Source organism: Phaseolus vulgaris, chromosome 8, assembly GCF_000499845.2.
Source record: "Phaseolus vulgaris cultivar G19833 chromosome 8, P. vulgaris v2.0, whole genome shotgun sequence".
Classification (NCBI taxonomy): domain Eukaryota; kingdom Viridiplantae; phylum Streptophyta; class Magnoliopsida; order Fabales; family Fabaceae; genus Phaseolus; species Phaseolus vulgaris.
Window position 1 is genome coordinate 6,446,249 of NC_023752.2, and position 12,314 is coordinate 6,458,562.

Sequence of the window (12,314 nt, forward strand, 5' to 3'; positions counted from 1 at the left end):
ATATAAACAAGTATCAGTGTATCATCACTGTTCCGTCCGGTTGACCGGGACGTCTTCATGCGCGACCTCAACCGTCAGCTAGGGACTCCTTCCCACTGGTTGCCTGTGGATTCCTGCAAAAAAGAGGACAAAGAGGCGCCCTAGCAGCCGTGTGCACTCCGACGCTCAAGTCAGCCAGCAAGAAACACCAAAAACTGTCCACCTGCGTGTCTGAGCACCGCGTATGGCACTCTGAAGGTGGTAAAAGAACTGTGTATATGTGTGTGTTGTCTCTTTCAGGCAAAAATATTCCCCAGTCACTTGTACGTAACCTTGAAGCACGAGCAAGCAACTAGAGAGTTCTCTGATAAATTTGCCGAAAGTTCCAACCCTTTTTCCAACATTCTCCGCGCTATTTAAAATACCCAAGCATTTAAAGCGCCTTAAAGCGCTTTTAATCACAAACATAACGCACTCATCAAAGCGCTTAATTAGAAAACGTAGCGCATTTAAGACGTTGAAACGCTCGGGAGCCATTATAGTACCTGAATGCTCGAAAGGGAAACTGTATTGAATGACTTTTAATTACCTGGCACCTGACTAAAGGGTGTTTCTATTCTGGCATGGCTGTCGTACACGTGGAGGGCCTCACGACGCCATGACCCCATCTGGGGGCGCTTCGGCCCACCTGGGGACGTTTCTACGTGTGAGTCCTCCTGCTGGGAGTGCTACTGCGCTAGGGGTGACTTTTTGGGTGCCAACTCATGCCCCCAAGTATCTAGTCACTTACTTTGAGAGCGTATCTGCCTTCCTTTTGTACTCTGCACCCGGTTGCCCTGGGCGTGACTTTCCTCTTGAGTCGTATCGGCCCCACGGGCGTCTCTGGGGCGGCAGGAGCACTTCACGAGTCAGGCTGCCCTTCACTGGTACTATTACTATGGCCTTGAAGCCACCTTTTCCTTCTCTTTATCACTTTCCCGAGATATCGGGACCTGAGGCTTTCCCACGACGTCGCTCCGTCCATGGTCTTTCCTACCCATGGGTATTGGGGAACCACACCGCGATTGCCTTGTTTTTACACTGTTTGATCTGGCGACGCCCTGGTTGGGCGACGCCTCCACCCAGGCGACGCCTTGCCTTGGTGACGCTTCCTCTTGGCGATGCTGGCACTTGGCGTCTCTCCACATAGGCGACGCCTTGCGTTGACTTTGACTCTCCAGCCGTTGACTTTGACTTTGACTTAGTCAACGCCCGGATACGGGACGGTACAATCACAATTATATTCAGCATAGCTATAATAGGAGTTTTAAAAAGTTGTAATGCTTTATTTCATAATGCTATATTCAGTATCTGTTATCAATTTTTGCAGACAAGTTTGAACATATTTTTTAAGCTATTGGAATACCTTCCTTGGTTTGATGTGTAAACTAATTGATTGTTTAAGGGTCTGGTTCATATCTGACTGATTACACTTTTTACATGCCCTGTCTTCTATGGTATTTTAGAGTCCAAAGAAGGTAAACTTAGTTGCTGCTCTGGTTCGTGGCATGCTTGTTAAAGATGCATTGATGCAGTTGGAATTGACAATAAAACGAGCAGCAAAAACTGTTTATCAGGTAGTAACACTAGTTGTCTTTTACTGTCACCTCACTGACAAGATTGCAAACACTATAATTTTAATTGCTTTCAAAAAAGTTCCTCTTTGAACGCATCAGATTTTAATAATCTTTTTTCTCAATATCTTTGCCCCATCCCCTGGCCATTTTTAACTTTCCCAATTATAACACCAATATAAAATTCTAAAGTATCCCCGCTCTTACTTGCATTTTGTCTGCATTTAACACAACAATTTATGATTATTTAGATTCGAGTTATATTCATTTTCGGTGGAGAGAAAGGTTATATTCTATTACCTTCTATATGGTAAAGCAAAATTGGTAGCATTTGTTTTAAAATCCTACCCATTGTAGGTCATTCATTCAGCCCGAGCAAATGCCTCTCACAATCACGGGTTAGATCCAGAACGTCTCCTAGTAGGTAATATTTCGAAGTTCATAATTATTTGAAGTGAAGTTTAGTTACATGAATTACAATAGAACATTGTTTAATCTATATAGCTGACCTCATCTAGTGTGAAAGGCTTAATTGTTGTTCTATCTGTGATGATCCTGGTTTGTTGTTTCTTACAGCGGAAGCATTTGTAGGAAAGGGATATTTCAAAAAGAGACTTGCCTTCCATGCCAAAGGAAGATCAGGACTCATAATGAGACCAGAGTGCAGGCTAACAATTGTAGTGAGAGAGAGAACTGCGGAAGAAGAGGATGATATAGCTAGGCTGAGAGTTCACAACTTCAAGAAACTAAAGAAACTAACTAAGCGGGAGAGACGACTTGTGCCTCATCAACTTATTGAGACCACTCCTGTTTGGGGCCGCAAAAGCAAATCTAGTGGTCAAAACTTGAGTGCTGCACCTGCATGAGCCTCACTTTGTTTCCAAGTTTTCATGCTTCATGGCATTTTGTGTAATAGATTATTCTTCTTGGTCATCACATAATATGGAACAGTTGAAAATTTTGTTTGCCCTTGTTGCAAATGATAGAAGTTTGTCTTGGATGATGTTCACTGTTATTCTCACACTAGTGAAGAAATGTAAAACAACGACCCTTTATTTAGTGTGACTTTGCGCTTAAATGCATTTGTAAAAACGCGGTGGCATTTTTGAAATTAAATTGTTTTACAAATGCGGTTGTAGAGTAAGACCGCATTTGTAAATCAATTCAAATGATTTACAAATGCGGCCTTTACTATGACCGCATTTGTAAATCAATTCAGAATGATTTACAAATGTGGTCTTTAATATGACTGCATTTGTAAATCATTTGAATTGATTTACAAATGCGGTCTTACTCTACAACCGCATTTGTAAAACAATTTTACCCTAAAAAATTGAAGCGCGCCACTAGTTTCACTTTCACTTTCACTTTCACTTTCCATTCTCCGCTCTTCGTTTCAATGTTTTGCGCTCAGTTCAGTTTCTTCTCTATGCATTTTGTAAGTTTCAGTTTCAGTTTCACTCATTCGTTTTCGTTTTCGTTTTCGCATCATTCATTATTCACTTCGTTGGCATTGTCATTTTCGTTTCCTAACTTCGTTTGTGGCATTTAGGTTACTGTTCCATTGGTATTCGCTGGTGTTTTCCTGCTCCGCCATCGCCACAGCTTCCGCCGCCGCCTTCGCCTTTGTCTTCCACTCCGATCACCATCAAGCTTGTTCACGACGGAAATGTTGGTTTTGTATTTAATATTTATTTAATATTTTGAATTTATATTTAATATTTTGAATTTTTATTTAATATTTTGAATTTTTATTTTTCTGTATTATAATATATATTTAATTAATAACTAATACAACTTGGAATTTATAACTAATAACTAATAATTTATATATTTCTGTGTATTTTGAATTTTTGTTTATTATAATTTATATATAATTTAATAAATTAGTTACGGAAACAATTAATTTATATATTATTATATATAAATTTGTATTATATAATTTGTATTTTCTTAAATTTATATTATATATATATATTTAGTTAGTTGTTAATTACATTTTAATAAAAGTTTTATGTTATGTTAGTTATTGTTACTTTTAGAATAGAATTATCGTGTTTGGATTGAGTCCGGGGGTGTTCGACCCTCGGCAAATGTGTGAGATAGAATAGAATACTAATTATTAGAAAATCCTAACTATTCCAGAATATATAATGGATCGAGGTTGGATTAATGTTGTTCGTATAAGTGATGAGTACGAAAGGGGAGTAGAGGAATTTATACAATTTGCGCAGCGTAACGCGATTATTAGTGGTCATGATGGAGCAAAGATCAGGTGTCCGTGCGTTAACTGTTTGAATGGAAGGATACTGGATGTGAATATCATGAGGGAACACCTGCTATGTGATGGGTTTCTTCGATCTTATACAACTTGGATGGCATGGTGAATTATTAAATTTACCACGTGTTTCCGTAACTGAAGAATATGTGGGTTCTACCATGGATGAAGCAGTACACGATGATGGAGATGATGATCGATTGGAGGACATGATTCGTGATGTGGGAGCTGAGTGTTTTGCAAAAGCGCATGGATATGAAAGTATGTCAAAAGATGCAGAGACTCCTTTGTATCCTGGATCAACTAACTTCACACGGTTGTCGGCAGTGTTAAGATTGATGAATTTGAAGGCAATAAACGGATGGACTGATAAAAGCTTCACGGAATTGCTCCAGCTGTTGAAGGATATGCTTCCAGAGGGAAATAGTCTACCTAATCGTAATTACGAGGCCAAAAAGATTCTTTGTCCAATGGGTATGGAGTACAAAAAGATACATGCATGTCCTAATGATTGTATATTATACCGGAAAGATTTTGAATTGTTGAAAAGTTGTCCGAGGTGTGGGTTATCACGTTATAAGTTTAAACAAAAAGATGATGATTCTATTGATGACATGGAAAAGAATGGACCCCCAATGAAGGTTATGTGGTATCTTCCCATCATTCCAAGGATGAAGCGTTTGTTTGCAAACCCAGACGATGCTAAGAATCTTAGATGGCATGCAGATGAGAGGAAATGCGATGGCATGTACCGACATCCAGCTGATTCTATTCAATGGAAGAAATTTGATGATGACTTTCCAGAATTTGGTAAAGAATCAAGAAATATCTGACTTGGTTTAGCTACAGACGGAATGAATCCGTTTGGTAATATGAGTAAAAATCACAGTTCATGGCCTGTATTACTAGTTATTTACAACTTACCTCCTAGATTGTGCATGAAGCGAAAATACATGATGTTGTCTATGATGATATCCGGTCCGAAACAACCAGGGAATGATATTGATGTTTATCTAAGTCCCCTAATTGAAGATTTGAAGTTAATGTGGGACCAGGGTTTTGAAGTATTTGACGGATTTGCTAATGAAACTTTCAAGCTTCATGCCATGTTATTTTGCACCATCAATGACTTTCCGGCATATGGTAACTTATCAGGTTATAGTGTTAAGGGTCACAAAGCGTGTCCAATATGCGAAGAAGACACTGCTTCTCAACAATTGAAACATGGAAGGAAAACAATATATCTTCGGCATCGGAGGTTTCTTAGAAGTCATCATCCTTACCGGAGGTTGAAAAAAGCCTTTAATGGACACCAAAAGGGTAGTGGTCCACCAACTCCATTAACCGGTGTTGAGGTTTATGAAAAGGTAAATAACATAGACCACACCTTCGGTAAGTAAAAAAAAAATTCATCCGTGACAAATATTTGGAAGAAGAAATCAATCTTCTTTGATCTTCCGTACTGGTCGAGGTTAGAAGTCAGACATTGTATAGATGTAATGCATGTTGAAAAGAATGTGTGTGATAGCTTAATTGGTACACTTCTTAACATTAACGGGAAGACGAAGGATGGTCTAAATGCTCGTTTAGATTTGATTGAGATGAACATACGCGACGAGTTGGCACCCATAGAAATGGGTAAGCGTACATAATTCGCCCTCAGCCTGTTACACAATGTCAAAAGATGAAAAAATTAGTTTTTGTCAATGTCTAAAAGGTGTGAAAGTGTCACAAGGACATTCCTTAAATGTGAAGAGCCTAGTGTCAATGCAAGATTTGAAGTTAATTGGGTTGAAGTATCATGATTGTCACATCTTGATGCAACAATTGTTGCCGGTAGCTATCCGTGGGATCTTACCAAAAAATGTTAGACATACCATAACCCATTTGTGCTCATTCTTCTCTTCCATCTGTTGTAAAGTCATTGATCCCTCAAAACTAGATGAACTTCAAAATGAAATTGTTGTTATCTTGTGTGAATTGGAGATGTTTTTTCCTCTGTCTTTTTTTGACATCATGGTTCATCTAGTTGTGCATCTGGTCAGAGAGGTTAGATTGTGTGGACCAGTGTACTTAAGATGGATGTATCCTGTTGAGCGGTATATGAAAATTTTGAAAGGTTATGTGAAAAATCATTATCGTCCAAAGGCTTCAATGATTGAAAGGTACATAGCTGAAGAAAGTATTGAATTTTGTTCAGAGTACATGACAAAAGCAAATCCAATAGGTGTTCCAGCTAATTCATGGCACCACAGGCGTTCTACAAGTAAATGTTTACGTGGTGTGAATATTGTAAGCAAATCTCGATCAGAAGTCTTGCAAGCACATTTGTACATATTGAATAACACAGATGAAGTTGTACCATACATAGAAGCTCATAAAGCCATTGTGAAGGCAAATAACCCAAGACAAGCAGAGAAATGGGTCTTGATGGAACATAATAGAACTTTCATGCCTTGGTTTAAAGACGAGGTGTTCAAGGATTCAACGGCATCAGAGACCTTGACCTAGTTGGCTGCTGGATTGAAGTTTGATGTCATCTCATGTACAGCGTACGAAGTGAATAATTGTATATTTTACACGAAGTCCATGGATGAAAAGAGTACAATTCAAAATTCTGGTGTTACTCTTGAAGCCGAGTCAATGCAGTTTTCGAATTCGAAAGATACAAATCCAGTACTTGGATCAATGGCATACTATGGGTTTATAGAAGATATATGGGAGATTGACTACACTAAGTTTTCCGTTCCAGTTTTCAAGTGTAAATGGGTTGACAATAAAAGTGGGGTTAAAATTGATGATTCAGGATTCACACTAGTGGACTTTCGAAAGATAGGGTATCGAGATGAGCCATTTATAATGGTTCAACAAGCATCTCAAGTTTTCTACGTGAAAGATCCTACGTCAAAACATTGGTATGTCGTTTTACACGGCAAAAAACAAGGGGAGACCATAGATGATATTGAAAATGGTGACCCCTGTTCATTCACACCAAAGATAATTAATAAAGATGACGATGTAGTTGATGATGTACATGCAACCCGTAAAGACCACAGTGAAGGAATTTACATATGAACTTTCAACCTCCATGCAACCTGTAAATAAGCATTTTTTATTTACATATTTATGTACTATTTTTATAAGATTTTAATCCGATGCAGATTAACTAATGTTTGTTACCTAATTTTTTTAACAGAGACATGGATGACGATCAGACCCCAATCAAACCTCGATCCGGACGAGGCAGCAGAGGACCTACTATATTGAAGCGTCTCGCATTGAGATGTGCTGCTGGTGAGAAGACACGTGTTGACATTGACGTCAACACTGGAGTGGCTTTTGGTCCTAAGGCAGATGAGTTTATGAGCTATCTTGGAGTTGTTTCTCGTGAGAGGCTCTCCATTCTGATTAATTCATGGGATAAGGTGTCAGAGGTCGACCGTAACATGATCTGGGAGGATGTTCTGGTAAGCTTTACATTTTGATATAATGCTTTTTAATATTCATTGATTAATTTTAATTTGCTGATGTTATTTTGCAGGCAAACTTTGAAATTCCTGAGGTGGAACCGCTTCGATCAAAGATTATATCCAATATCGGACTCAAATTTCGTACCTTTAAGTCAAGACTAACTTCGAGATACATTTTTGGTGACCTTAAAGACAAAAATCCATGTTTAAAGTACCAACATATTGATGAAGAGACATGGCGTCTTTTTAGAGAAAGCCGTGAAAATGAGGCTTGGATGGTAAGTGAAGTAACTTTTTTGTTTATATAACATTAATAAGTTTATCTTATTTACTTCAGTTTGTTTATTTCAATTATGACAGGATCGTCGGAAGAAAGCTCAAGAGATAGCTTTGAAGAATCTTACCCCGCACATTATGTCTCGTTCGGGGTATCGAAAACTTGAGCAAACACTGATGGTGGAAAAGGAGAAATCTCAACAGGGGACGTTGTCTGAGAATGTGGAAACAGGGGTCACTTCTCCTCCATCACTACCTTTTCGCCATGTAAAATGGAAGAGGGCCCGAATTAAAAAGTCGGGTGCACCAAGTTATGAGCAATCCAGGGTTATCATCGAAAAAATTGTAAGTTATTTTTGTTATTTTCATTTTTTTAAAGCATTAATTATATTAATGATTGAAAATATGATTTTTGTGTACTCTTGCGGGATTTCTTGGAATCCGACGGTAAATTTGTTGCTGAAGGTCGTCACGATATCCTGGTTGAAGCAATTGGACGACCTGAGCACTCTGGTCGTGTTCGTGCAGCTGGACAAGTGGTCAGAATTAAACTATATTTTGGAGTTTCAGAACGACAACCATCCTCCTCCTCCAAAGAAAACGAAACTCAAATGAAAACTAAGATACGTGAAGAAATAATGGAGGAGATGAGAAAGGAGACTGATTTGATGTGGCTGGAGATGAAAAAGGAGAATGATCGAATGCGACAAGAGTTTCTATCGCAACAAGTTTGTGCTGAGCCGATTGAACCCCTTGTTAGTCCCACTCCCAAGAGCACAAAGGGGAGTTGTGCGGCTCCTCCAACATCAGGGGATGATATCAATGGGCAGACGGAGGATTGTGAGCTACTGGTAGTGGGCGGCAAACTTCCTCGGGTGGTGGCACTTGGAAAAGTCTATAAAAACGCCACCACCTTACATAACATTCCTCTCTCCCTTGATGTGGCGAAGGTAACAGTTGAAAAAGTACGATTTCCTGATGCTCGTGTTCCACTACCTTCAGATGAGGTAACCACTGTGGCCGATGCATTTCAGACATTCGTTGCCTGGCCCAGAGAGCTCATTCAATCTATGCCCGAACCTCATGTAATAATTTCATTTCATTATATTATTTTTTATTTATATTTATATATTACATATAATTTAATACAAATGTTGTTTATCTTGTAGAAACCTTTTCAGCCACCAAGTCCGGAAAAGAAGCGTGAGGTTCAAGTTGACGATCCTATAACTTCCCTACGTCTCATTGCTAGTCAGATTGGCAATGATCCTTTTCCAGTTCCGTGGGATAATACATTTTTCAAATAAACACTGAACTGCCACTGATGATTTACAACACAGACTTATCAGAATTTATATCTGGGAAACAGGAGCTCAATATAAGTATAATTCAATTTTTTATGATGTAAGTATCTTTACCTATTATTCAATTTACTTTATGTTAAATTATTATTGATTATGCTTTAACTAAAAACTTGTAGGTTTTTGCATAGAGTCTGTATCACTGAGGGGAAGGAAAATATGTATGGATTCTTAGATCCTGCATATACTAATCATGTTGGACCAAACTCATCTGAGACTCAAGCATATATCACTAACACCCAGGAAAAAGAGGGAAAACAAATTTATTTATGCCCTTATATTAATGAGTAAGTTTAATTATATGTCATCAATTATTATTATTTCATGTTTTAAATATTTACTAACTCTTTTCATTGATGATATAGGCATCATTGGCAGTTATTTGTCTTATCAATGGTTGATAAGACTGTTGTGTGGTTCTATTCCCTACACAAGAAGATTCCCACAAAATTTAAGGATATCATTGATACGTAAGTACATTAAAAACTGAACTTTGTATATGTTACTAATTAATCATCTACTAACGAGGTTTTTTGTATTAACCAGTTCATGGCGTGGATATAACATCCTAAAAGGTCGATCAAATTCAAATAATTTGAACTGGATAAGAATAAAGGTTTGTAATTTTTTTCTTTCTCTATTATCATTGTTTATCAATATACTAACATATTACTTTTTATTTAATTATAGTGTAATAAACAACCAGGAAGCTATGAGTGTGGCTATTACATTATGCAATGGATGATTACCGTTATAAGACTAGGTGTTAAAACTGGTTGGAAAGAGGTACTATATATGTTAAATCATTTTTATAATTCTTGAACATATATATATATATATATATATATATATATCTAAAAACTAATTTATGTCAACTTTGCAATGCAGTTATTCACAGAAGAAACACCAATGAATGAGGAAGGCATTTCATATGTTAGAGATTCTTGGTCCACATATTTCATAAATTTTTATAACTCTAGCATAGGTAAACAATAGTGGTTTTATGTAATTTGATTACTTGTAAATGTACATTTTGATGATTTTAATTGATTACTATATTTCTGTATTTGTCTGGCTGGGTTTGATCATTATGCAGGTTATTAAATTATTATATGGTTTCTGCACAATACAAACTGCACTTTAAAAAAAAACACTATTTACAAATGCGGTCATTTACCAAGACCGCATTTGTAAATGTGCTTTATGAATGCGGTTCTTACCAAGACCGCATTCGTAAATCCAAAACCCCTAACCCTCATCCCTCATTCAGAATAATATACAAATGCGGTTATTTTAAGTAACCGCATTTGTAAATGTGATTTATGAATGCGGTCCTATGACCGCATTTGTAAATGCCCGATTTACGAATGCGTACTGATCAAATGCGGTTCTATAACCGCATTTGTAAATGTAAAATAGCCGCATTTGTTTTACATTCTTGCACTAGTGTCATTTAATAGCTTATTTTTCTTCCATCTTGGTACTAAAAAGGATATGCCCTGTTCAATCAGCAGCATGAGTTTATTGTCTATTTTTTTCATGTGGTGAATCATCTAATGACAGTATCTAGTTGCTGCATATGGTGGAGATCATCCGATGGATGTCGTGTATTTTCTATAAAATCAACATATGCTGGTGGCTACTATTAAATGATAACGTTGTTCGTATTTGTTGTGTCATCAAGAATATTTATAGATTATCTATAAATGGCTTGGGTTTTGGGGTTAATTAATGGCTTTCTATTCTCGCTTGGTTTCCCCATATAATTACATAAAAAAGTTTCTCCTTTTTTGCCAAGCAACGTGTACCAATTTTATGGTTAGTTAGAAAATACTGATGGTCATACACGATTTCATTTCTCCTTCACCAAGTAATTACATAACGATGTTTTACAGTCACAGTTTCGCCATAACTACGTAGCAAACATATTTCTTGATTCCAATTCAGGTATTTGTTTGTTGCTTCTTTTCTTCCTTTATATTACTTTTACGAACCAAAACACACAACAACCGTATTTTTCTTTTCTGCAAACAATTTGGTGTTGCTTATGTCTCCTTTTGTAGTTCTATTATTGCACAAATCATAATAATGGCTTCTGGTGTTGACAATGACAGACCCTCCTCACAACGTTCGCTATAAAAAAGTGGGAAAATGCTAAACTTTGCTTGGAAGCCTGGAATATGTATTGATGAAGATCTAAGAAAAATTCAATGCAAATTTTGTTTAAAAACCATACCACGAGGAGATTTATCGTTTTTTTTAATCAGCAATGAATAAATTAATAAATTAATAAAAGAAGATATTTCAGGGTATTCCAACCTATATACAAAATCTCTTAATTACTCCTTCTTATGGTTTAAACAAAACCCCACTATGTGGCTTAACCCACCTCATTACAACCCCAAACAGTGTACACTTAACTACATCCACCCAACACCTATTCTACAAGCATGTACCAGCCACTTGGAGCAGCAACCAGAGGGTGCACCAAACATCTCAAAAAAGCTTGGAGAAAGAGAGGCCTCAACCAAACCAGGTAGGAAAAACAGCAGTCAACACAATATTAAAGTAAAGTTGGAAGGAAAATGTTAAGAAAACAAAAAAAATACTTAAGTAACCGTTACTTTTAAATTTTTTAATTTTAGATTTATTTACTTATTATAATAATTGATATAACTTTTTGGATTATAAAAATATAAGAAAGAACAATAAACTTAAAATAAATTTTAATATTTTAATGAAATAAAGTTAGTACCTAACAAAATAAATATCAACAATAATTCAATGAATTAAATAAAGTTCTATATAAAACATTAATACCACCAATTTTTATTAAAAAAACATTCTCATCAAAAGTGTAAAAAATAAAAAGGATCAACCCGTCTTGTCCTACCCTCGTTTGTGGCCTGTTAGCAGATTATACTAGCCGAACCAATACGGGGTTCAAAAAGTGAACCAATCCCACTTAAATAATGGTGAGCTGACCTTTGGAGCTCGTCCCATTTTCTCATTCCTGACAGTAAGAACTTTACTTCTAAAACATTAGGTTTGGTGAAATAGTGGTATGATGTTGCAATCATTTAAGAAAGTAACTAGAATGAGAAAGTATCTTAAAAATATTATTGTCTTCCTTTCGAAAAAGAAAATAAGTGGTGCAAAATTGTGAAGAATATTTGAGCTAGTATCTCGTAGTGACGTAGAAAATAACAAATGAAATAATGGTGGCTTATGCGGTTGCGTTGTTTTGGTGGCTGTGTAATGAGAAGTTAAGTATGTTGTGTGAATTCATGAAGCCTAGGTAAACTATACAAGCTCTAATATTCTTGTTGATACAAAA

At 36.7% G+C, this 12,314-nt stretch overlaps 2 protein-coding genes across 2 annotated transcripts in view; one reads left to right on the plus strand and one right to left on the minus strand.

Annotated features, from left to right (window-relative positions):
- The window catches only part of LOC137826729 (uncharacterized), an 80,255-nt gene that overhangs the window by 34,972 nt on the left and 32,969 nt on the right, over positions 1-12,314 (minus strand). The window lies entirely within an intron of this gene.
- LOC137824405 (uncharacterized) lies at positions 1,483-2,586 on the plus strand. Its single transcript, XM_068630042.1, has 3 exons — positions 1,483-1,595; positions 1,950-2,016; positions 2,169-2,586. Exons 1-3 carry the CDS (start codon positions 1,527-1,529, stop codon positions 2,456-2,458), a joined length of 426 nt encoding a protein of 141 aa, XP_068486143.1. The 5' UTR covers positions 1,483-1,526; the 3' UTR covers positions 2,459-2,586.

Coding starts and splice junctions, on each gene's coding strand:
- LOC137824405 (XM_068630042.1), top strand. CDS start 1,527: ATGCTTGTTAAAGATGCATTGATGCAGTTGGAATTGACAATAAAACGA. Junction 1,596..1,949: donor CAGCAAAAACTGTTTATCAG/GTAGTAACACTA, acceptor TACCCATTGTAG/GTCATTCATTCAGCCCGAGC. Junction 2,017..2,168: donor TCCAGAACGTCTCCTAGTAG/GTAATATTTCGA, acceptor TGTTTCTTACAG/CGGAAGCATTTGTAGGAAAG.